Source organism: Lactuca sativa, chromosome 4, assembly GCF_002870075.4.
Source record: "Lactuca sativa cultivar Salinas chromosome 4, Lsat_Salinas_v11, whole genome shotgun sequence".
Taxonomy (NCBI): Eukaryota; Viridiplantae; Streptophyta; class Magnoliopsida; order Asterales; family Asteraceae; genus Lactuca; species Lactuca sativa.
Genome location: NC_056626.2, coordinates 134,461,109 through 134,487,136, shown reverse-complemented (window position 1 = coordinate 134,487,136; position 26,028 = coordinate 134,461,109). Strand labels below are relative to the sequence as shown.

At 42.2% G+C, this 26,028-nt stretch overlaps 2 protein-coding genes across 2 annotated transcripts; both read left to right on the top strand.

The window, feature by feature from the left end:
* The first annotated feature begins 18,016 nt into the window (after nucleotides 1-18,016).
* LOC111915258 (pentatricopeptide repeat-containing protein At5g50390, chloroplastic) lies at nucleotides 18,017-20,512 on the top strand. The gene has a single exon (XM_023910930.3). The coding sequence runs from the start codon at nucleotides 18,218-18,220 to the stop codon at nucleotides 20,327-20,329; it is 2,112 nt and encodes a 703-aa protein (XP_023766698.1). The 5' UTR covers nucleotides 18,017-18,217; the 3' UTR covers nucleotides 20,330-20,512.
* Nucleotides 20,513-20,634: 122 nt separating this feature from the next.
* Nucleotides 20,635-24,023, top strand: LOC111915259 (probable inactive purple acid phosphatase 27). Its single transcript, XM_052770443.1, has 12 exons — nucleotides 20,635-21,064; nucleotides 21,149-21,240; nucleotides 21,514-21,589; nucleotides 21,700-21,822; nucleotides 21,912-22,004; nucleotides 22,112-22,247; nucleotides 22,333-22,414; nucleotides 22,493-22,625; nucleotides 22,696-22,901; nucleotides 22,984-23,109; nucleotides 23,201-23,510; nucleotides 23,601-24,023. The coding sequence occupies exons 1-12, from the start codon at nucleotides 20,825-20,827 to the stop codon at nucleotides 23,904-23,906; spliced, it is 1,923 nt and encodes a 640-aa protein (XP_052626403.1). The 5' UTR covers nucleotides 20,635-20,824; the 3' UTR covers nucleotides 23,907-24,023.
* The last annotated feature ends 2,005 nt before the right edge of the window (nucleotides 24,024-26,028 follow it).

Here is a 26,028-nt window from a genome sequence, read left to right as displayed (position 1 = left end):
TTGCGATGGGGGACGTGTGTGTTATAGAGGGCATGGATTGACTGAGCCGATATGGAGCTATGATAGACTGTGAGCGTCAGTTGGTGATGATTCAAGACCTTAGTGGGGGAGTTCTTACGGTGTACGGCGAGGGTACACGTGCGGGATCAGCATTTTGTTCAGCCGCCAGAGCGAGACATAGTCTACAACAAGGCTGTAGGAGATTTGTGGCATATATTATGGATGCGAGGGTTGTTTCAGAGAGATCGAAGTCAGTTGATGAGGTCCCGATAGTGCGTGAGTTTCCGAATGTGTTTCTAGAGGAGTTGTCGGGTGTGCCTCCGGAGAGGCAAGTAGAGTTCGGTATTGAATTGGTTCCGGGAGTTGTGCCTATCGCCAAGGTGCCTTATCGCCTTGCGCCTCTAGAGATGTAGGAGTTATCCTCGCAGCTCTAGGAGCTGATGGGGAAGGGGTTTATTAGGCCGAGCAGTTCGCCATGGGGGCGCCTATCCTTTTTGTCAAGAAGAAGGATGGTTCACACCGGATGTGCATTGATTACCGGGAGTTGAACAAGCTAACGGTCAAGAACTGTTACCCGTTGCCGAGGATCGACGATTTGTTCGATCAGCTGCAGGGAGCATATTGGTTCTCCAAGATCGATTTGAGGTCTGGGTATCATCAGGTGAGGGTGCGAGATGAAGACATCCAGAAGACAGCATTCCAGACTCGTTATGGGCATTACGAGTTCGTAGTGATGCCTTTCGGACTCACCAATGCACCGGCGATGTTCATGGATCTCATGAACAGAGTGTGTAGACCGATGTTGGATCGCTCAGTGATCGTGTTCATCGACAACATATTGGTGTATTCGAGATCCAGAGAGCAGCATGAGGAGCATTTGAGGGAGATCCTCGGAGTTCTGAGATCGGAGAGGCTTTATGCCAAGTTCTCCAAATGTGAGTTCTGGTTACGAGAGGTTTGGTTTTTGGGGCATCTCGTTAACCAGAATGGGATATTGGTCGATCCGGCCAAGATTAAGGCGGTCATGAGGTGGAAGGTGCTGAGATCACCCACCGAGATCAGGAGCTTTCTAGGTTTGGCCGGCTATTATCGGAGATTTATTAAGTATTTCTCCAAGATCGCCGTGCCACTCACCAAGTTGACCCGGAAGGGTGCTGCGTTTTCTTGGGGACCGGAGCAGCAGACCTCGTTCGAGACACTTCGCCAGAAATTGTGCGCAGCCCCAGTATTAGCCCTTCCGGAAGGGACGGAGGATTTTGTGTTATATTGTGATGCATCGATATCTAGATTGGGAGCGGTGCTTATGCAGAGGGGGCGTGTGATAGTATATGCAGCGAGGCAGATTAAGCCTCATGAGTCGAGGTATCCCACTCATGATTTAGAATTGGGAGCGGTAGTGTTCGCCCTCAAGATCTGGCGACATTATCTGTATGGGGTTCGGTATACGATATACACGGACCACAAGTGCTTGAAGTATTTGATGGATCAGCCCAACCTGAATATGCGCCAGAGGAGGTGGTTGGATGTGGTCAAGGATTATGATTGTGAGATCCTGTACCACCCGGGCAAGGCTAATGTTGTAGCCGATGCACTGAGCCATAGGGAGGACGGCGCCCTGATGCGAGATATTTGTTTGAGATTGACAGTGATGACCCCGGTGTTGGACGCTATTCGTGGGGCCCAGACTGAGGCTGTGAGGCCAAAAAGCCAGAAGAGAGAGCAAGTTGTCGGGTTGGTATATCGGAATTCGTTACCGATAGCCGGGGGCTCATGACATTTCAGGGTCGGATATGGGTACTGTCTGTGGGCGGAACGCATACCATTTTGATGGAAGAGGCTCATCGATCTAAATTCTCGATCCATCCTGGGGCCACTAAGATGTATTTGGACCTAAAAAGGGAATATTGGTGGCCCTGTATGAAGAGGGATGTCGCATGGTTTGTTGAGAGATGCTTGACCTGTCGCAGGGTTAAGGTCGAGCACAAGCGTCCACATGGTAAGCTGCAGCCGTTAGAGATTCCCGAGTGGAAATGGGAACAGATTACCATGGATTTCATCACCAAATTGCCAAGGACTGCGAGGGGTGTCGATGCAATTTAGGTGATTGTGGACAGGTTGACGAAGAATGCTCACTTTCTAGCCATCAGTGAGAGCTCTTCCGCGGAGAGGTTGGTAGAGATGTACGTGAGAGAGGTGGTATCGCGGCATGGAGTGCCGATCTCGATTGTCTCGGATCGAGATGTACGTTTCACTTCCAGATTTTGGAAGAAGTTTCATGCGGAATTGGGTACGAAACTGCATTTTAGTACCGCATACCACCCACAGACTGACGGACAGAGTGAACGGACGATCTAAACACTCGAGGACATGCTCCGTGCATGTGTGTTGGATTTTGGCGGGAGTTTGGACACGTATTTTCCCTTGGCAGAGTTTTCTTACAACAACAGCCATCATTCGAGCATTGGCATGCCGCCCTTTGAGCTGTTGTATGGGAGGAGGTGTCGGACCCCCATTTGCTGGGGAGAAGTAGGGCATCGTGTGATGGGTAGTACCGAGATTGTGCTTCAGATGACAAAGCAGATTCAGCAGGTCAGACAGAGGTTGTTGACCGCTCAGAGTCGTCAGAAGATTTATGCGGACAGACGCCAGTTCGAGCTCGAGTTTCAGGTCGGCGACTTCGTGCTCCTGAAGGTCTCCCCTTGGAAAGGAGTGATTCGATTCAGGAAGAGGGGCAAGTTGGGGCCCTGATATATCGGTCCTTTCAGGGTGATCGCGAGGCTAGGCAGGGTAGCCTATCGTTTGGAGTTACCAACAGAGTTGGGGCAGATTCATGACACTTTCCACGTGTCACAGCTGCGAAAGTGTATAGCTGACGAGTCGGCAGTGGTGCCATTAGGAGATATTCAGGAGATATTCATGCTAGAAATCGGCCCTAGGGTTCTCTTAGAAGCAGGTGTAGCCAATTTCCGTAGTCTGGGGTCTTATTTATACTTGCAGGCTGCTAGGGTTTCAGTCTAAACCCTAATGGACAACTTAGCCACCAAGTAGCCCAAGGAACCTTCTGGAATAAGGCCTTGGAAGAAAATATGATGGATCCCCATCATAATTTCGTTCCCCCCTTAGTCCATGAGGTTTCCTTAACCCAAAACTCAACTATCACACATTTGACATTTTATACCCCTTTATTTAATTAATCTCTTTTAGTCATCAAATTAATTCCTAATTAATTTATGACTAACACTAATTAAATAAATATTATTTCTTCTTTAATATATTATTCTTATAATATATTAATAAACCATAATATTCTCTCTCTCCTTAAATTACCTCGTCAAGTTGCTTTGGAGAAGGCAACCCAAAAGGACCATGCACAACCGGGTCAATAGCTTACCAAATATAGTTACGGGCTTAGACACTAATCCAACATGATTAACATTGCTCCACGAGGTTAAGAAGATGTGCCCTTCCATTTCTTTGTGGGTGAATTTCTTGTACGGGCAAGCAGCAAGACTTTATATCGGAGACCAACATATATGGTCTGTCACTGGGGTGCATCAAGGTGACCCCTTGGGCCCTCTTCTTTTTTCCCTCATTTTGCACCTGCTTGTGCACAAGATTAGAGACAATTGTAAGCTCCTTCTCCATTCTTGGTATCTAGATGATGGGACTGTTATTAGGGATTCAGAGGAGGTGGCTAGAGTGTTGAACATTATTCGGTTGCATGGTCCAGGTTTGGGTCTTGAGTTGAACATCAAGTTTGGCCCTCCTGTGATGGTAGGAAGCTTCGTGTCGATTTATTCCCAATGAATATAGGGAGACCTTCTTTGGGGGTGAAGCTCCTTAGTCTTTGGGGGGGGGGGGGGGGCTATTAGCAGAGTCGCATGGTTTATTAGCGGGCTGGCCATGAAGAGAGCGGTCAATGTTGTTGATTTGATGGTCCTTCTTCCTTAACTATGTGACCTGCAGAGTGAGATCCTTTTTCTTTGATCATGTATGGGCATTGCAAAACTTTTCTTTGGTTTAAGGACATGCTAGCCGGTACACATAGAAGTGGCATGTGGTGGTATGTGGAGGCCCATTCTTTGGAGACATTCAATGGCGTATGGCTTCTTTACCTATTCGCTTCGGTGGTTTAGGTTTGTACTCCGCTTATGAGGTTTCCTCCTACGCATTTGTAGCCTCGAGGGCCCAATCTTGGGCATTACAAGACCACATCTTACGTGACAGTGGCGTATGTGGTATGGACTCGGATTACCTATGTGCTATGACTCGTCTTCGCGATACAATTACGAGATTTAACTGTAGTGGTTTCACTAATAAGGACACCCCACCTAAATCCCAAAAAGCTTTGGCATGTGCCCTTTTTAGCAAAATCGTCCAAGATATGGAAGTCGACTTCGACATAACTGTCAGACAGAAAGTAGTCTTTGAGTGTCTGCGGGCACCTCATGCATAGGAATTTCTACTAACTATCCATATTGATGGTCTTGGACAACATATGTATCCTGTGGAGTATCGAACTATCCTTCATTAACGCCTTATCATTCCCATATTCCCAATTGACGAGATATGCCCAGTTTGCCGCAAGGCATATTTGGATACCTTTGGGGAACACACGGTTCATTGTAGAGAGCTCCTTGGTTTCAGATACAGACATGATGTTGTTATATAGCGCCCCGTTTCTAGTACGTATTTGATCTTCGTTTATTCCTTTTGTATTATTGACTCGACGAGTGGCAGCCCTGACTCGTCGAGTAAATGCGAGGTTGGTACGTGGGTTTAAGTAATCTACTCATCGAGTCCGCTCTTGGACTCGAGGAGTAGGCCAGTCTAGATGAAACCCCAATTAAAGGGTTTGCACCCTATTTAAACAGCATTATGACCTCCAGGTCCAGCCTCCATCACCTCCATAGCATTACTTTCGAAACCCTAATTCCCTTTTGGCAAACTTGAGCTTTCTTAGTGACTTGTAGGGTTTTTGGTGCATTTCTGTATCTAGTAGAAGAGTTGGAAGAAAGAAGGATCAAGGGAGAAGGACTAGATCCAAAAGCAACATCAGTTTCTTTTCACTTTCAGGTAATCAAGCTCAAAACTTGACTTGTGGTTTTATAGATTTTCTCCTTCGCCCCTTTTTGGAGTTTTGGGGTCAATAAGCTTGATCCTTAAGACTTGGACGTCCCAAGTCGATTCACCTTCAGATCTAGACTCTAGAACTGAGTTCATGGCATAAAGATGCAAGCCTTATGACCATATTAGCCCATGCACCTCTTTGGACCTCTTTTTGGGTCCTTAAAGCTTATACTTCCATGCATGCACGTAAAGTTCATAACTTTACGTGTTAGATCGACCTTAAAAGCCCATATCTACCTTTTGGGTGAGAGTTGTACAACAGAAATCGATTTTTAGACTTGGACAATGGCCGACTCTACGAGTTGTTCTTGCAACTCGGCGAGTATGGGGCTTGAGTCCCCAATCTGTTGTGGTTCAAAGGAGCCCAGTTGAGTGTTAATAGAGGTTTAAAAGGGTCCCAAGGAGTGTTTCGACGCATTAAGACATAGCCATAATCTGGAAATCATGGGACTCGACGAGTGAAAGAACACACTCGGTGAGTCCAAGGCAATCTTCTTACCCACAAGATCAGACTCGACAAGTTGTTCATACAACTCAGCGAGTCATAGACTGGACGTGTTCATATGATGAAAGAGGACTCGACGAGTTGTTCATACAACTCGGCGAGTCAGATGAAGGTTGACTTGATGTTATTATGGAAGGAGAACTCGTCGAGTCTTTGCTAAACTCGACGAATAGAGTCGGGTTGGGGAATAGAAGAAAGGATAAGGACTCGGCGAGTTGGCGACCCAACTCGGCGAGTCAGGTCAACTGGCAGTTGACTTTGACCAGGATAAGGACTTTGGCCAGGGGTAAAATAGTCACTTTACCCTAAGATTAGTATCAATGTTGGACTAAGTGTCTTTATGGGAATTATAGTCGGGGAGTTATCGGAGCAACAGTCAAACATTTTCTACTCAGCATTCTAGTAGTCAGCCTTACGAGGTGAGTTTCCTTCCAGTAGGAACGGGTCTATGGCCATAATGCTGGCCCACTTAGATAACAGTAGTTTTCGGACTGCGGTCCGATGTCGGGGTGGTCCCGAGAAGTGGTTCATTATGCTTGATGTCTTTGTGATTTAGACATGTCTATGTGTTATGTGTTCCGGACTGCGGTCCGATGCAGTATGCAGTATTTGTGTTATTGTTATATGCCATGATTATGTTTTGCTATGTTTAGTCAGTTCCAGACTTCGGTCTGATGCAGTGGGAAAGGCCCTAGTTAGTTCCGGACTTCGGTCCGATGCAGGGGCAAGGCCGAAGTTAGTTCCGGACTTCGGTCCGATGCAGAGGGTGAGGACCTAGTCAGTTTCGGACTTCAGTCTGATGCAGTGGGCAAGGCCCAATATGTGCTTTATATGTTATTGTATGGTATGTGGTAGTATGGGGGAGCTCACTAAGCTTCGTGCTTACAGTTTCAGTTTTTGTTTCAGGTACTTCAGCTAGCAAGGGGAAGGGCTCGAGATGATGGCATGACACCCACCACAGTTTTAGTCTGGGAGTTAGACTCTGATATTTTTGACATGATTTGACATCAATTGTGATATGAGACATATTTTATGATATTTTGAGACATGACTTATGGTTTTACTATATGATAATTAGATATTATGGTTTTAGTAATGTTTTCAAATGAAATTTTTGGCTTGTATTTTTGGGATGTTTCAAGTTGGTATCAGAGTCTTAGTTTGAGGGATTCGGGCGCACTTCCGAGTGTGTTTGAACTCAAACTAAGGAAGTGGTACAAGTTTTCAAAAGAGAAAGAGTTTTAATTAGAAACGTAAAAAAGAAACTTAAAAAAAAAGAGTTTTTGAAAAAGAGAAAAGGGTGTGGTGCATTCGATCAGCCAAGCTCAAGTAAGTATTCCCAAACTACCCATACAAGTTTATGTTATGTTATGATTATCAGCTTTATTAGAACAGCATGCTAGATTACGACTAAGGATCTAGGATGGATACCTTATGTTCCTATTATATGTGTTCAGCTCTATGACAACTGCGTACTAGTACAGATAGTGAGGATGATAGTCTGAGTAGTATATGCTTGATTATGTGAACTTAATGCCCGAATGCTGCTTTCTTTGTGCTTTTAGGCGTTCTAGTTGTCTTTCACTAATTTGTAAACAAATATGTTAAGTTACATATTGTAATGACTAAATAATTTCAGAAGGTTAAGTCTAGCTCTATTTCGCAGCTCTTGTTTGAGTCCAACCGTTGTAAAGTAGGATCTCTCATTCAAAAAAATTATCTGGTGTGAGTAATATGTAATAGTATTCGCGAGCTAGTTAAGGAAAGAAAGCAGGGACTTCTTATGCAGATGATGGCGGAGAGAGAGAGAGAGTTAGTGATTACCCTAGGGCAAGCCTAGGATGAGAGTAGCAGAGGACAGTAGCAGTAGAAGGGACTTGGAGGAGTCAAGGCAGTTCTTGAGTAAAGTACGGATAGATGTGGAAGGTAGTATGGGCCCGTACTACTAAAAGCATAGGATCCGTACTTGAATCAAGGAAGGCTGAGACAAGGCTAGGAAACTTGTAGTAGATGTGATCCCTCTAGATATATCAGTATTTATGACAATTATTGCAATGTGTTTTCAGAATGGTGGTGCTACGCCCTAGACCAGCAGTTGGCAGTTCAGGTAAGGGGTTAGGATTGGGCTCAGGGCCGAGCGGCTAGATGAGCAGACTAGGGAGTTTCTCTCCTCAGAGATCACGTGCACTATTCTCGAGCAGACACCTGTGATCTTTGGTTCGATCAAGGAGGGTATTCTGGAGGTTATGGATGAGAGACTGGACATGTTTCGCACCGAGGTGGCGGCCATGATGGGGTCGCGCACGCTCACTTTCAGGGAGTTTAGGGCCTGTGGAGCTCCCGATTACCAGGGGGCACGAGACCCCATTATGAGTACCAGATGGTTGGCTGATGTGGCCAACGCTTTCTGCACTAGCAAATGTCCTAAGGGGGACAAGGTCCGACTTGCATCCACTCTTTTGAAGGGCAGGGCACGTGATTAGTGGGAGGAGGTCGGACGTGTCATCGGGGATGACGCAGCTCTTGATGCTATGACCTGGACGGATTTCACGACCAGGTTCATAGCCGAGTTCGCACCTGTTATTGAGGTGCATCAGCTTGTTAGGGAGTTCCAGGATCTCCAATAGACAACAAAGATAGTGGCAAAGATTACCGCCAAGTTCAGGGAGAGGGCTCTCCTCGTTCCTTAGTATGCGGCAGATGAGGAGATAAAAAAGGCCCGTTACCATGAGATGCTGAGGAGTAATATTAGACAGTTTGTGAGCCGTTCCAACTATAAAAAGTTGGATGACATGATTGCGAGGGCTCGTGAGAGGGAGATCGATTTAGAGATGGAGAGGAAAAGGAAGCCATAGGTGGTATATGGCTCAGGGAGTTCGGGCAAAAAGCCCAAGGTATCCGATCACAGATCTAGGAGACAGCAGAGCCATATTCGGTGTGGCAAGTGTGAGAGGTTGCACGATGGAGTGTGCAAGGCAGGGAGTTCCGGCTGCTACAAGTGCGGTCGGACTGGGCACATGAGCAAGGATTGTACAACTACTACTACTATGACTCTCACCTCAGCATCTGATCTAATTTGCTTTCAGTGCAATCAGAGGGGCCATAAGAGGTCCCAGTGTCCTACCTTAGCAGCAGCAGGGCAGGTGGCAGCACCTGCCACTGCTACATTGAGGATTACAGACGGCCGTCAGGGTCGGGCTAAGGCGCCAGTGGCGAAGAGTAGAGCATTCCATATGACAGCGGAGGAGGCGCGAGCGACTCCTGACGTGGTGCCAGGTATGAATTTTCCTCTTATCTTTGTTTTAGTATTGATTGTTTCTTATGGTTATGTGTTTGTTTTTATGGTCGTTCTTAGTGAACGGCATTTCATCTACAATATTGTTTGACTCGGGGGCTACCCGATTGTTTGTCTCGCTTGCGCTTAGCAAGCGGTTTAGCAGAGCTCTAGGGGAGCTGGATTGCCCACTTGAGGTTGAGATAGTTGATGACAGGACCGTTAGGGTCGCGAGAGTACATAGGGGGTGTTCATTGTGGTTATTTGATGAACAGTTCTCAGTGGATTTGGTTCCTATTCCCCTGCGAAGGAATAAGGTTATAGTGGGTATGGATTGGCTGAACCTTAATGGGGTAGTGATTGATTGTGAGCTGCATTTAGTAAGGGTCCGCACTCCTAGTAGGGGAGAGTTAGTGATTCAGGGCGAGAGGCCACAACGCGGACCGATTCTTTGTTCAGCAGTGAGAGCGAGGCGCTACTTCCAGCAGGAATGTGCGGGGTACGTCGCCTATGTTATTGATGCCTGGGAGAAGGGTAAGGCGACGGTTGTCGATGTACCGGTAGTACGGGAGTACCCAGATGTATTTCCAAAGGATTTTCCTGGAATACCTCCTGAGAGACAGGTTGAGTTCAGGATTGACCTGGTTCCTGGTACGGCTCCGATAGCCAAGGCACCGTATCGGCTGGCTCCTCCCGAGATGCAGGAGTTGTCTATGCAGTTGCAAGAGTTTCTAGACAAAGGATTTATCAGGCCGAACAGTTCACCATGGGGAGCTCTGATCCTGTTCGTGAGGAAGAAGGATGGGTCGCACCGTATGTGTATAGATTACCGGGAGTTGAACAAGGTAACGGTGAAGAACCGTTACCCACTTTCGAAGATAGATGATCTGTTTGACTAGCTTCATGGAGCATCCTGGTTTTCCAAGATTGATTTACGCTCCGTATATCACCAAATGCGGGTCAGGGATGAGGATGTGCAGAAGACCGCTTTTAGGAGCCACTATGGTCATTATGAGTTCGTGGTGATGCCATTTGGGATACGTATCTTCCATTAGCGGAATATTCGTATAACAACAGTTACCATGCCAGTATTGACCGTCCTCCTTTTGAGATGCTCTATGGGAGGAAGTGTAGGACCCCAGTCTGTTGGGGTGAGGTCATTCAGAGAGTCCTGGGGAGTATGGAGGTAGTACTCAAGACCATTGAGTTGATACAGCAGGTCCGTAACAGGATTCAGACTACGCAAAGTCGGCAAAAGAGTTACGCCGATAAGCAACGCTTGGACTTGGAGTTTCAGGTGGGCGATATGGTCCTCCTGAAGGTGTCACCCTAGAAGGGTGTCATCCGATTTCGTAAGCAGGGCAAGCTAGGCCCCAGATTCCTGGTACGGCTCCGATAGCCAAGGCACCGTATCGGCTGGCTCCTCCCGAGATGCAGGAGTTGTCTATGCAGCTGCAGGAGTTGCTAGACAAAGGATTTATCAGGCTGAACAGTTCACCATGGGGAGCTCCGATCCTGTTCGTGAGGAAGAAGGATGGGTCGTACCATATGAGTATAGATTCCCGGGAGTTGAACAAGGTAACGGTGAAGAACCATTACCCACTTTCGAGGATATATGATCTGTTTGACCAGCTTCAGGGAGCATCTTGGTTTTCCAAGATTGATTTATGCTCCGTATATCACCAAATGCGGGTCAGGGATGAGGATGTGCAGAAGACCGCTTTTAGGAGCCGTTATGGTCATTATGAGTTCGTGGTGATGCCGTTTGGGCTCACCAACGCTCCAGCCGCATTCATGGACCTCATGAACCGCGTGTACAGGCCGATGCTGAATTGGTCTGTGATAGTGTTCATTAATGATACCTTGGTGTATTCCAAGACTCAGGAGCAGCATGAGGAACACTTGAGGGAGGTGCTTGAGATTTTGGGGAGGGAGAGACTTTTCGCAAAGTTCTCCAAGTGCAAGTTCTGGTTGCGCGAGGTGCAATTCCTTGGACACCTCGTCAACCAGAAGGTATATTTGTAGATCCGACCAAGATAGAGGCCGTGATGCAGTGGGAGGTCCCGAGGTCTCCATCTGAGATTCGGAGCTTCTTAGGTCTAGCATGGTATTACAGGAGATTCATTCAGGATTTTTCCAAGATAGCAGTACTGCTCACTCGATTGACTAAGAAGTTAGTGGCGTTTCGTCGGGGTCTTGAGCAGCAGTCAGCATTTGAGACGCTCAGGCAGCGACTGTGCGAGGCACCAATTCTTACCCTGCCAGAGGGAGTAGATGACTTTGTAGTCTAATGTGACGCTTCGATCACAGGTATGGGAGAATTGTTGATGCAGTAAGGGCGTGTGATAGCTTATGCCTCTAGACAGTTGAAGCCTCACGAGGCTAACTATCCGAAACATGATTTAGAGTTGGGGGCAGTGGTGTTCGCCCTCAAGATTTGGCGACATTACCTCTATGGGGCCCGTTGTACCATTTACAAGGATCACAAGAGTCTGAGGTACCTTATGGATCAGCCGAATCTGAACATGAGGCAGCGTCGATGGTTAGACGTGGTAAAGGATTACGACTGTGAGATCCTCTACCACAGGGGCGGAGTTTCAACGTTTGCTTCGGGGGGGGGGGGGGTGGCGGAAATATAATATGTAAAAAAATTGTTAAGCAGGGGGGCCACAACCAAAATTTTATATTTTTGGGCCAAAAATGTATAAAATGAAAGTATGAGGGCTGTTTATAACTAAAAAAATCAGGGGGGGGGGCACATCCCCCCTTGCCCTTATAAAGCTCCGCCAATGCTCTACCATCCGGGCAAGGCCAACGTAGTGGCCGATGCTCTGAGCCACAAGGCAGTGGTGGCCCTGATCAGAGATATATGTCTGAGGATGACAGTGATTACTCCATTGTTGGAGCAGATCAAAGAGGCACAGGTTGAGGGTCTGAAGGAGGAAAGGCAGAAGTGTGAGAGGATTGTGGGCCGAGTAGCTTCTTTTGATTATGACAGTCGATGATTGTTGACCCTGCATGGGAGGGTCTGGGTACCGTACTGAGGTGGGGTACGGCAGGTGTTGATGGATGAGGCCCACAAGTCTCGGTTCTCCATCCACCCGGGGGCGATGACAATGTATAGAGATCTTCAACCTGATTACTGGTGGTCCTGTATGAAGCGGCATGTAGCGTGATATGTAGAGAGATGTCTGACCTGCAAGAAGGTACCAGAGGCCCCACGATAAGATGCAGTCGTTGGATATTCCCGTGTGGAAATGGGAGGATATCACCATGAATTTCATTAATAAGCTTCCCAGGACCACACGTGGGGTTGATTCGATTTGGGTCATCGTGGATCGATTGACCAAGAGTGCGCATTTTATACCTATCCAGGAGAGCATCTCGGCTGAGAAGTTAGCCGATATTTATATGCGAGAGGTAGTGGCACATCATGGAGTGCCCGTTTCGGTGGTGTCAGACCGAGACGTCCGGTTCACTTCTAGGTTTTGGAAGCGGTTTCATGACGAGATGGGTACTCGTCTTCATTTCAGCACCGCTTTCCACCCACAAACGGACGTGCAGAGCGAGAGGACGATTCAGACTCTTGAGGACATGCTTCGGGCATGTGTCCTAGATTTTGGTGGAAGTTGGGATACGTATCTTCCATTAGCGGAATTTTCGTATAACAACAGTTACCACGCCAGTATTGACCATCCTCCCTTTGAGATGCTCTATGGGAGGAAGTGTAGGACCCCAGTCTATTGGGGTGAGGTCAGTCAGAGAGTCATGGGGAGTATGAAGGTAGTACTCAAGACCACTGAGTTGATACAACAGGTCCGTAACAGGATTCAGACTGCGCGAAGTCGGCAGAAGAGTTACGCCGATAAGCAACGCCTGGACTTGGAGTTCCAGGTGGGCGATATGGTCCTCCTGAAGGTGTCACCCTGGAAGGGTGTCATCCGATTTCGGAAGTAAGGCAAGCTGGGCCCCAGAGCTCAGCCAGATCCACAACACTTCCATGTTTCTCAGCTGCGGAAGTGCTTAGTGGATGAGTTAGCAGTTGTACCATTGGAGGATATCCAAGTTGATGGCAGCCTGAATTACATCGAGGGACCCGTTGCGATCTTGGATCGGAAGACAAAGACCTTAAGGAACAAGGTGGTTCAGCTAGTAAATGTGCAGTGGCAGCACCGCAAGGGCTCGGAGTGAACGTGGGAGCCAGAGGAGGAGATGAGAGAACACTACCCATAGTTGTTTTCAGAGACAACAGACTTCGAGGACGAAGTCTAAAATAAGTGGGGGAGATTTGTAACGTCCCGTTTCTGGTACGTATTTGATCTTTGTTTATGTCTTTTGTATTATTGACTCGACGAGTGGCAGCCCTAACTCGTCGAGTAGATGTGAGGTTGGGACGCGAGTTTAAGTAATCTACTCTCCTAGTCCGCTCTTGGACTCGACGAGTAGGTCAGTTTGGATGAAACCCTAATTAAAGGGTTTGCACCCTATTTAAACAGCATTATGAGCTCCAGGTCCAGCCTCCATCACCTCCAGAGCATTACTTTCAAAACCCTAATTCCCTTTTGGCAAACTTGAGCTTTCTTAGTGACTTGGAGGGTTTTTGGTGCATTTGTGTATCTAGTATAAGGGTTGGAAGGGAAAAGGATAAAGGGAGAAGGACTAGATCCAGAAGCAACATCAGTTTCTTTTCACTTTCAGGTAATCAAGCTCAAAACTTGACTTGTGGTTTTATAGATTTTCTCCTTCACCCCTTTTTGGAGTTTTGGGGTCAATAAGCTTGATCCTTAAGACTTGGACATCCCAAGTCGATTCACCTTCAGATCTAGACTCTAGAACTCAGTTCATGGCATAAAGATGCAAGCCTTATGACCATATTAGCCCATGCACCTATTTGGACCTCTTTTTGGGTCCTTAAAGCTTATACTTCCATGCATGCACATAAAGTTCATAACTTTACGTGTTAGATCGACCTTAAAAGCCCATATCTACCTTTTGGGTGAGAGTTGTACAACAGAAATCGAGTTTTAGACTTGTACAATGGACGACTCGACGAGTTGTTCTTGAAACTCGGTGTAACGCCCGCGTTTCCAGGCTAGGCATTATCATTGATGTAATAGTCTAGGTTAACCCTTGTAACTCTTTTTGGAGTATTAATGATGAAATATTTTAGTATTATGTGAATTATGTGTTTATTTTCTTAATTATTATAATTTAATGAATTAAGAATAAAATAAGCGTCAAAATTAAAGTATGAGATAAGCCCAATATCTTTGCATAAAGATGTAGTGGTCGAAACAAGGATTACGAAGATATAAAGAATGCCGAAATCCGAGTTATAACGAAGAAGTTATGATCTGTCGAAGTTTCGCGACATAACCGACAAGATGAATGACGTAAAAAGTGAAATTTATGTTAAAGCAATATTTATCCTTAGTGATGTAAACGAAAGTCGTAGAGTTCGTTAAACCGTGAGCGTGCATAAAAAGAACGCCCAAATCTGACTTCGTATGAGGAAGTTATGATTTTTCGAAGTTTTGACTTAGCAATATGCAGCCCGAATACTCGATTTGAGATCGAGCGGTTTTTAGCCTAAAGAATCTAAATGAGAATTGAACATCTCGTTAATTGTAGTGAAACGATGAAAAGATTTGTGAAAACGGACGTCGGATGAAGAAGTTATGATTTTATAATGGAGTTTTCCTGTCCCGGCCTACTAAAAATAAATAATATAAATAAATCAAAATCAACCGACGGAGTCTAAATGAAAGTTGTAGAGCGTAGTCTCACCTACGCGTGGAGATAAAGAACGTCGAAAATGGAGTTCGTATGAGGAAGATATGAATTTTTGAAGTTGATTAAATATTTTTGATATTTAATTTAAATATAAATTATCCGATATTATCCAAAGGGGGGAGTCAGCAAGCTGATCCTCATTGCGCCCAGCGTAATTTTAGATTACGCCCAACATAAATCGAAGTTCCAGCCCCTATAAAAGGATGTCGAGGGCAGCTGATTCTTTTGCTCATTTCTTCCCTTTCTCTCGCGTTTTTGCATCGTTTTTCGTGCAAGAATTATCCCGAAGCCCCGGTATCATTCCCGAGCCCCGAAGCAAGTCTCGAGGCCCCGAATATTCGGAGAAGTGCAATTCTCGATCCGAAGCTCTACCCGCGAGGAGTCCGGTTTTTGTGAAGATCTTCCAGATCTGCCGAAGAATACTACTTCTATAAGCCGTAGTGTTGTCCGATCATCTTCTGATCAAGTGAGTGTGTAGTTACTTTCTTCTAACGCATAACTATGAAGTATTTTATACGAAATACGTGTTATGTGTATATTTTGTTGTTATACGTGTGAATTTATATTCACTTTCTTCTATCTCATAGGTATGATTTATTCTCTATGAAATACGTGTTATGTGTGTGTGCCTCATCTGTTATGTGGAATATGTATAGAATGAGAATGCTATACAGGTTTTAAACCATGTATAAAAATATATATTTTTATCTACTAATATGTTGGGTAGAACATGGGTAGATAGTTGTTTTGATTTAGTTATCTAGCGGAGTTTAGATGACGATCACAGACTTTTCTAGACAGTCCTGTGGAACGCTAGCAGGTTCGCCACCTGTAGGTGTTAATGAACTCGGGTGTTCATTCGCTGTACTCCATCCCCCTCATGGTTGCCTTATTTGACATATATTGCCGGGAAACCCGCGAATGCATGTGTTGTCGCCCCGACGAAATATTCTAAGACTAGGTCCCTTGTGTTAGTTGTTTTAGGGACGTAAAGTGAGAATAACGGGAATGGGTAATTGAGTTATTGTTGGTTGGTGGAATTAACTATAATTATTTATTGTGGGTTGAAAACCCTATATGCTCACCAGGCTCCCAAGCCTGACCCACTCAGTTTATTTGTATTACAGGAAGTGGCGCAAGGGCATAAGATGGATGAATCATCAAGTTGTTTTGTTTACAAGTCTGTATATGTATATATTTGTTGAACGACTTGTAATGTTATCGTTTATGCTTTATGGTCTATATCGGAACATGACATCCTGAGTTTTGATTATATAATAAAAATACATTTCTTTATGAAATGTTTTGGTAAATATTATTTTATCATGTTTTGTTTTTGGGAACAAATTCCGCAACTCTTTCAAATCAAAAGGATTTACTCTGAAATTATTTTAAAAGCATAAATGAAAATCGGTCTTTTTTGGCCGAGATTTTGGGGATGTCACACTCGGCGAGTCCGGGGCTTGAGTGTCCAATCTGTTGTGGTTCAAAGGAGTCCAGTTGAGTGTTAGCAGAGGGTTAGAAGGGTCCCAAGGAGTGTTTCAACGTATTAAGACATAGCCATAATCTGGAAATCATGGGACTCGACGAGTGAAAGAACACACTCTGCGAGTCCAAGGCAATCTTCTTACCCATAAGATCAGACTCGACGAGTTGTTCATACAACTCAGCGAGTCGTAGACTGGACGTGTTCATATGACGAAGGAGGACTCGACGAGTTATTCATACAACTCAACGAGTCAGATGAAGGTTGACTCGATGTTATTATGGAAGGAGAACTCGTCGATTCTTTGCTAAACTCGACTAGTAGAGTCGGGTTGGGGAATAGAAGAAAGGATAGGGACTCGGCGAGTTGGCAGCCCAACTCGGCGAGTCAGGTCAACTGACAGTTGACTTTGACCAAGATAAGGACTTTGGCCAGGGGTAAAATAGTCACTTTACCCTAAGATTAGTATCAATGTTTGACTAAGTGTCTTTATGGGAATTGTAGTCGGGGAGTTATCAGAGCAGCAGTCAGACATTTTCCGCTCAACATTCTAGTAGTCAGCCTTACGAGGTGAGTTTCCTTCTAGTAGGAACGGGTCTACGGCCACAATGCTGGCCCGCTTAGATAACAGTAGTTTTCGGACTGCGGTCCGATGTCGGGGTGGTCCCGAGAAGTGGTTCATTATGCTTGATGTCTTTGTGATTCAGACATGTCTATGTGTTATATGTTCCGGACTGCGGTCCGATGCACTATGCAGTATATGTGTTATTGTTATATGCCATGATTATGTTTGGCTATGTTTAGTCAGTTCCGGACTTCGATCTGATGCAGTGGGAAATGACCTAGTTAGTTCCGGACTTCGGTCCGATGCAGAGGGCGAGGCCCTAGTTGGTTCCGGACTTCGGTCCGATGCAGTGGGAAAGGCCCTAGTTAGTTCTGGACTTCGGTCCGATGCAGGGGGCAAGGCCGCAGTCAGTTCCAGACTTCGGTCCGATGCAGAGGGCGAGGCCCTAGTCAGTTCCGGACTTCGGTCTGATGCAGTGGGCAAGGCCTAGTATGTGCTTTATATGTTATTGTATGGTATGTGGTAGTATGGGGGAGCTCACTAAGCTTCGTGCTTACAGTTTCAATTTTGGTTTCAGGTACTTCAGTTAGCAAGAGGAAGAGCTCGGGATGATGACATGACACCCACCACAGTTTTAGCTTGGGAGTTAGACTCTGATAATTTTGACATGATTTGACATCAGTTGTGATATGAGACATATTTTATGATATTTTGAGACACGACTTATGGTTTTACTATATGATATTTAGATATTATGGTTTTAGTAATGTTTTCAAATGAAATTTTTGGCTTGTATTTTTGGGATGTTTCAGGTTTGGGATGTTCTCTTTGATGCTTGTTGGCGTGCTGGTATTTCTGTGAAGAAAGAAGCGTCGATGAACTTTTTGACGGACCCGCATGATGGAAGGTTCACACTTAGACCGACTGACATCTTGGTCTTTGGATGGATAGGAGGGAAACATGCGTGCGTGGATCTTACTGGAGTCTCTCCTATCGTTGGTTTGGGGAGCCGGGGTTTCACAGCTGGACATACCGCTTTGAAAGCCGCTGCGTGCAAAGTGGTAAAGCACAAGAATGCATGTATAGAAAAACAACATGTGTTTGTACCTTTTGCATTCGCCACATTCGGTTTTCTCGCACAGAGGCGATGGAGCTCCTCAATAGCATCCAACGAATCATGCATTCTAATACCATATCTCTGGCTTGTCCAGAAAAAGGTTAGCCGCGGTTTGCTTCTATCTATGGAACCTTTATGATTTGTCAATTTGTTAGTAAACTAACCTTCACCAAACAACGACGGATTTTTCTATGCAGCCCCCTAATATTAGATCACAAGGAGCCTTCGTCGATTCACCAAATCTCCTCCATAATCCGCGTTCTTCAGAAATTGCAACAAGAAATTCTTCTATCTAAATCCCCACACCAGTGAGTTACCGATTCCCTTTTCTTTTCAGATAATTCGCGATGGACATTACCTTGTCGCGTTATCAGAACACATCAGTCTTCGAAAGTAGCTCTTTGTCGTTAACGGATGTTAAATTCTTTCAAGAAAGACACTTGCTTTCTGCGTCTCACTTGTTAAACAAAAGAGCACGAAGAGCCCAGGTATCTGCAATTAGTTGTCATTTTGTAGAACAGGGATTACATCCAAAACCCAAGCCAAAACCACTGAGTAATGGTCATGATATATTAAAGAAAGAAACTCATGTCCAAGAGTCGCGACAGATGAAAGGTTCTAGTTCAGGACTCTGTGGCCAGATCGAGAAGCTGGTTCTCTGTAAACGATATAGAGATGCTCTTGAAATGTTTGAGATTTTGGAAATTGAGTGCGAGTATGATGTTCATGTTGGCAAGAGTACTTATGATGCGTTAGTGGATGCTTGTATCAGTTTAAAGTCGATTAGAGGGGTTAAAAGAGTGTTTAATTTTATGATTAACAGTGGGTTTGAGCCGGATTTGTATTTGAAAAATAGGATGCTATTGATGCATGTCAAATGTGGGATGATGATTGATGCCCGCATGTTGTTTGATGAAATGCCAGAGAGAAATTTAGTTTCTTGGAACACAATAATCGCAGGGCTTGTGGACTCTCGAGATTATCTGGAAGCATTTCAGTTGTTTCTAACAATGTGGGAGGAACAATCTGACGCCAGTTCACGTACTTTTGCCACCATGATGCGTGCATCTGCAGGACTGGAAATGATTTTTCCAGGACAACAATTACACGCTTGTGCTATAAAACTGGGTGTAAGTCAAGATATCTTCGTATCATGTGCACTAATCGACATGTACAGCAAGTGTGGAAGCATCGAGGATGCCCAATGCGTGTTCGATGAAATGCCTGAGAAAACAACAGTGGGTTGGAATACAATCATTGCAGGGTACGCCCTTCATGGATACAGTGAAGAAGCTTTAGATCTCTACTACGAGATGCAAGATTCTGGTGTTAAAATGGACCATTTCACTTTCTCAATGATAGTAAGAGTGTGTACACGATTAGCTTCATTAGAACATGCCAAACAAGCACACGCAGGCCTCATCCGCCATGGTTTTGGTCTAGACATAGTCGCCAACACCGCACTTGTTGACTTCTACAGTAAATGGGGAAGAATCGATGATGCACGCAACGTGTTTGATAAAATGCCTCACAAGAATGTTATATCATGGAACGCGTTAATTGCTGGATATGGTAATCATGGGAGAGGAATTGAAGCTTTAAAGTTATTCAAACGAATGATTGCTGAAAACATGATCCCAAATCATGTTACTTTTCTTGCTGTTCTTTCTGCTTGTAGCTATTCAGGTTTATCAGATCAAGGGTGGGACATATTTGAATCAATGGGAACAGATTTCAAGGTAAAACCTAGAGCTATGCATTATGCATGTATGATTGAGTTATTAGGTCGTGAAGGGTTATTGGATGAAGCTTTTTCTTTGATCCAAAATGCTCCATTTAATCCTACAGTCAATATGTGGGCTGCTTTGCTTACAGCTTGTAGGGTCCACAAGAATCTAGAACTTGGAAAGCTTGCAGCTGAAAAAATATATGGTATGGAGCCAGAAAAGCTTAGTAATTATGTTGTTCTTTTAAATATTTACAACAGTTGTGGAAAACAAAAAGAAGCTGCTTCTGTTTTTCATACTTTAAAAAAGAAAGGTTTGAGGATGTTGCCTGTGTGTACTTGGATAGATGTGAAGAAACAGCAGCATATGTTTGTTTCAGGGGATAAAAAATCAAAATCCCATGTTGAAATTGTTAAAAATTTGAAGAAATTAATGTTGGGAATTGAAAAACATGGTTATGTTTCAAAGAAAAACACTTTGCTTCCTGATGTTGATGAAAGGGAAGAACAGATGTTAATGTTTCATAGTGAGAAACTTGCAGTTTCTTTTGGGCTGATGAATACTTCAGATTCAACACCTTTGCATTTGGTGCAGAGTCACCGGATTTGTGATGACTGCCACCTGGCAGTTAAGTTAATGGCTAAGCTGACTGGACGAGTGATTGTTGTGAGAGATGCTAGCAGATTTCATCGGTTTGAAAATGGAAAATGTTCTTGTGGTGATTATTGGTGAACAAGAATTTGATAATTTCAGAAAAAGTAGTTTTTTTTTTTTTTTTTTTTTTATCTTTTCTATAATCTTTATTCCCATCTTTAATTTTTCTATTTCTGTTTACTTGCGAGTTATAAATTGTAACTTGTAATCACAAAAGTTCAGATTTTGCAATAAATAAAATTTTGAGCAATTATACTTTAATTTTTTATGTTGCATATAATTATATTTAGTCTGTAACTAACTCATCATAATTCACTACAGAAAGCATGAAGAATTTACTCCTAAATTTCCTGGGAGATGAATCCCCAAGGTCACGAATACTTGTTTCACACAGTTTGTGTGTCCTTTTTTAGTGTTAAAAAACTTGTATTTAACGTTAAAAAAGTGTTACATATTATTTTGTTTAAATCATTTTTTAAAGTCTGTTATGATATTTGTGATTAGTAGCTATAAATATAGAAATATAACCAAGATTTTTCTTATAGAGTGTATGCACACCAAGTGTTTGATAAAATGACAACAAAGAATAATCTCTTAACTCTCTTCTTGCTACTATCAACTTTCTTTGTTTCAAAACTTTCCAATGCTTTATCCAACAGTCACCTCACCGGAACTCCTCCCAACCACCACCACCACCACCACCATGCTCCCGCCAGTGAACAACCACTTGCCAAGATTGCAATCCACAAAGCTGTTAATGCTCTCCAAGAATCAGCTTGCATTACTGCTAACCCTTTACTTATGGGGTGTCAGGTGAAAAATGGTTTATTTTATATTTTTTAAAAGTCACTTTATAACTTGTAATCATAACAACCAGTGAGTGACTTGATTTTATAGGGTGAGGATACTGAATGGGTCAACGTGGAGGTCAAGACCTCTGAACCAAGTGAGAGTGACTGGGTTGGAGTTTTCTCACCAGCAAATTTCAAGTAGTCTTTTTACTTTTTTGCCCCTTCACAAAATTATATATATTTAGGGTTTAGGTTGAAATCTGTTGTCCAACTATTTGCTATGTCCACATTTGGTAACTCTAAGTATTCAGTACAATTTTAAAAAATTTAGGGACCTTAAATGTTCAAAAAAAATCCAGAGGGATCAAATGTGGACGCATCAAATAGTTAGATAGTGGATTTCAATTTTCAACCCTTATATATTTCACCATAAAAAAAAGTTTTTTCTCAACAATTGAAAAAATATTGCAGTTCATCAGATTGTTACTCTGAATCAACCAATGAATTGCAAGATAATGGTCCATACATATGCACAGCCCCAATCAAAGTAAGATGTTCTATAAAATGGAACTCTTGAAGATAAAAAAACTTTATATATATATTTTTTATTTTTTATATTTCTTTGAACCAATTAAAGTAAGATGTTGTTATAAACAGTACATGTTCGCGAACCATTCGAATCATGATTACACAACAACAGGGAAAGCGTCACTAACATTCCAAATCATCAATCAACGTGCAGATTTCTCCTTTGCACTTTTTTCTGGAGGATTACAGAGCGTATTTGCAAACTCACTCTTAATTTACATTTTAATAAATGTTTTTCGATTTTTCAATGAGCAATTAATTACTTTCGGGAATTTCAACAGCCAAAGTTGATAAGTGCTTCATCCCCTATATCGTTTGCAAACCCTAAGGCTCCACTTTATCCACGTCTTGCTCAAGGGAAAACTTGGGATGAGGTAAATAGTTAAATTTCCATTAATCATTCGATTATTTATGATTTTATTCCATCAACCAAACACTACCTAAATTTTTACATCACGTGTTACTTTTGATGTTTATTCAGATGTCAGTGACATGGACAAGTGGCTACAACATCGATGAAGCCACTCCATTTGTTGAATGGGGTTGGGAGGATCAAAGTCAAACCAAAAAGCTTTCTCCAGCTGGAACTTTGACCTTTTCTCGTAGTAGCATGTGTGGTATGATATGTCTTACCCCCCCCCCCCCCCCCACCCACCCCACCCCACCCAACCCCACTTGATAATGTTCTTTAATTCCATGTAGGAGAACCTGCAAGAACAGTTGGATGGCGTGATCCTGGTTTTATCCACACTAGTTTCTTAAAGGACTTGTGGCCTAACACTATGTATGTATTAATTTAAAAGAATAAACACGAATTGTAATTTTCTCATTTTTCATTGTATTTTTTGAATGATTTTTTCAGGTATACTTACAGAATGGGTCATAAGTTGACAAACGGGTCGTTTATTTGGAGTAAATTGTATTCTTTTAATTCATCTCCGTATCCAGGACAAGACTCATTGCAACGTGTTGTTATATTTGGAGACATGGGAAAGGTAGTGATTAAGTTTATAAAATTTCATGTTTAATTTTTTATTTAAAAAATCTCTGTTACCATTTTTTCAGGCAGAACGTGATGGGTCAAATGAATATGACAATTATCAACCAGGATCACTGATAACTGCAAACCAATTAACAAATGAACTCGATGACTATGATATAGTATTCCATATCGGTAATCTAGCATTTGCAAAAGGGTATATCTCACAGTGGGACCAATTCACAGCACAAATTGAACCTATTGCATCAAAAAAACCTTATATGGTTGCAAGGTTAATTTCGACTTTTAAGTATTTACATAATTTCTAATTCTAAATAAACCGAATCAAACACAAGTTACTTTCAATCTTGTAGTGGAAACAACGAACGGGATTTTCCGAATTCCGGATCCTTCTATTTAAGTTCTGATTCAGGCGGGGAGTGTGGGGTGCCTGCTGAGACCATGTTCTATGTTCCCGCAGATAACAGAGCTAAATTCTGGTAAAAATATTTATTTCTTCGGAACCATTAAGAGGTTGGGATCATTCAGTGCTAAACGGTTCAGTTAGTTCTTATTGATAAATGTTTGTAGGTATGCAACGGATTATGGGATGTTTCATTTTTGTATAGCGGATTCAGAGCATGATTGGAGGGAGGGTTCAGAACAGTATGCATGGCTAGAGAAATGTTTTGCATCAGTCGACAGACAAAAACAACCATGGCTAATCTTTGCTGCTAACCGTGTTCTTGGCTATTCTTCTAGTAGCCAATATGCTATCGAGGGTTCTTTAGGAGAGCCAATGGGAAGGGAACATTTGCAAAAGCTATGGCAGAAATACAAAGTGGACATTGCATTCTATGGACATATCCATAGTTATGAAAGAACTTGTCCTGTATACCAGGTAATGTATATACATACAATTTCCAAAATGGTCATTTTGAAATGCTTAATCGGTTACTTATTACTATTATTATTATTATTTTAAATGTAGGATCAATGTGTGAACACGGAAAAGTATAATTATTCGGGAACTGTGGATGGGACAATTCATGTTGTGGTGGGTGGAGGAGGGAGTGAGTTGTCGACTTTTGCTTATGTTGATACGGAATGGAGTTTGTATAAAGATCATGATTGGGGATTTGTGAAACTTACTGCTTTTAACCATTCATCGCTTTTGTTTGAGTACAAGAAGAGTAGTGATGGTTTGGTTTATGATAGTTTTACAATATCAAGGGACTACAAAGATGTTTTGGCATGTGTACATGATGGTTGTGGAACTTCTACTTTGGCACCATGAGAGTTATTGTATGAGGATTTGAAGTTTAAGTAATGTGTTACATTCTAAGAGGGCTTTTAATTTTTATGGCAAGTTAGCAAATCTTAACTAGCTTTAATGAAAAAAGTTTTTTCAATAGTGGGTGAATTGTAAGGGTCTTGGTGGCATTAGCCCTTTAGCTACTACAATTGTTTGAAATTACTTATGTTCCCTAAAATCTAAATAATTCGCACACAACCATTAAATGAACGAAAATGGACTCAAAGTTAACATCTATTAGAATGAAAAACATAAATGCTAAAGTTTTCAAGTCGGCTCATTTGTGTTATTTTAAATATGATAAATAAATAGAAGCAACTAGAACAAGTAGCAATAGAAATATCATGTCGGAAACCCTTACAGGGAAAAAAACATGACACTGGACTGTATATATTAAATATAATAGCATTCATAATGGTAATTTTCAATGGGAGATTTGAAAGAGTTGATAAGTTCATTATTCAATTGATTAAATTCTATCATTGAGAGATGTCACTTTAACATTCAATGGATTTGAAGTTTGATGGTCATGAAAAAAATAAAGTTTTTAATTCTTAAACATATATTATAAATTATCTTTTGTAATATTTTATTAAACTTTATACAGTTCAATGCATTGTAGGAAAAAAATGATATAGTTATATGGATTGTAGAAAGATGATATGGTATTTCGTTACATTCTATAGAGTTCAATGCATTGTGGATGCCTAAAGCATACAAGAAATTTGAGAGGGGAAGCAGAATTTTGGATGATTAGAATCATTAAACTAAATATAGAGTTTTATAAGCTAAGAAATTGAAATCCTAATGCTCAAATCTCTAACAACCAGATATGTGGAAAGGTAGCTTAATAGTTAATCCTAATAACTTGGAAATAAACCTTAAAAAAATTCCAAAACCCATATGGTAGGTAAGATATAAGCAATGAAAAATAGAAATTATTGTGATTTTAGGTTTGTGTATATGACAAAAAAAAATAAAGAAAAAAAGACATTGTATAACGTTTATGTTTGACCATATGCCAATGATATGATGATTACATGATACATATTGCAATTTGTTACCTCTAAAAAGAGTGAAAAATATAGGAAATGATAAAGCCATAAGATATATCCGTCATACCACCATATAAAAAATGATAGACATATCTCTATAAGCCTGACAATCGTGTCGTGTTTGGGTTGACGTGTCGCGGGTTCGCATGTTGGCGGGTCAAAATATGTCAACCCAAACACGACCCATTTAAATATATAAGTCACGGGTTGACGCGTTTGGAACATAAACTCATATATAATCTACCAACCCATTTATTTATACGAGTTCACAGGTTGGCGGGTTCGTGGGTCAGATTTGGGTTCGTAGGTCAGATTCCATAAATAAAATTGACAATTAAATATGAATAAATTATTGATGGTTGATGCAAACATTTCTAAATTTTAGACACTTAAGTCTTAAACATCCAAATAAAAATTAAAAACATTTATAGAAACATGTTCAAACTAAACATTAATACAAACATAGATAATTCAAGTGCTAAATTAATAGCCACAATTCTCATTTTTTTTCTCTAAAAAAACAAAGTCAATTCTCCATCACCATTTCGATACCTGATTTCGATCACAGAGTAACAAAGGTGAGAGTGAGACCGTGGGAGACCAGAAGTCTGGAAGAGGGAGATACGCTCATACACGATTTGATTTTGAGATCATTATTTAGGGCAAATGGGCAAAATGGTTACAGGCTTAGCCTTATAGTTTACGCCTTACGACCTTAGGTCATCCACCACGAGTCAAAGATAGTCAAATGGTCTATGAATCAATGACATATATTATAGAATACTTATTAAATATTAATACTTAATCGTGTCGAAAATTGCCAACCCTATATCACTATCATTTCATCACCACACAAACATTACATCACTTTAATGTACATACCACTTCACATCATCAATTTTATTTATATATTCATTTTTTCAATAGAAAAAAATAATAAATGAAGCATTAATAAAAAAATTAATTTAATTTAAATAAAACAAAAAATACCTAGTAAGAAAAAAATTACATCAATTTAATTTTCATCTTCAACATTTGCATGTCAACCG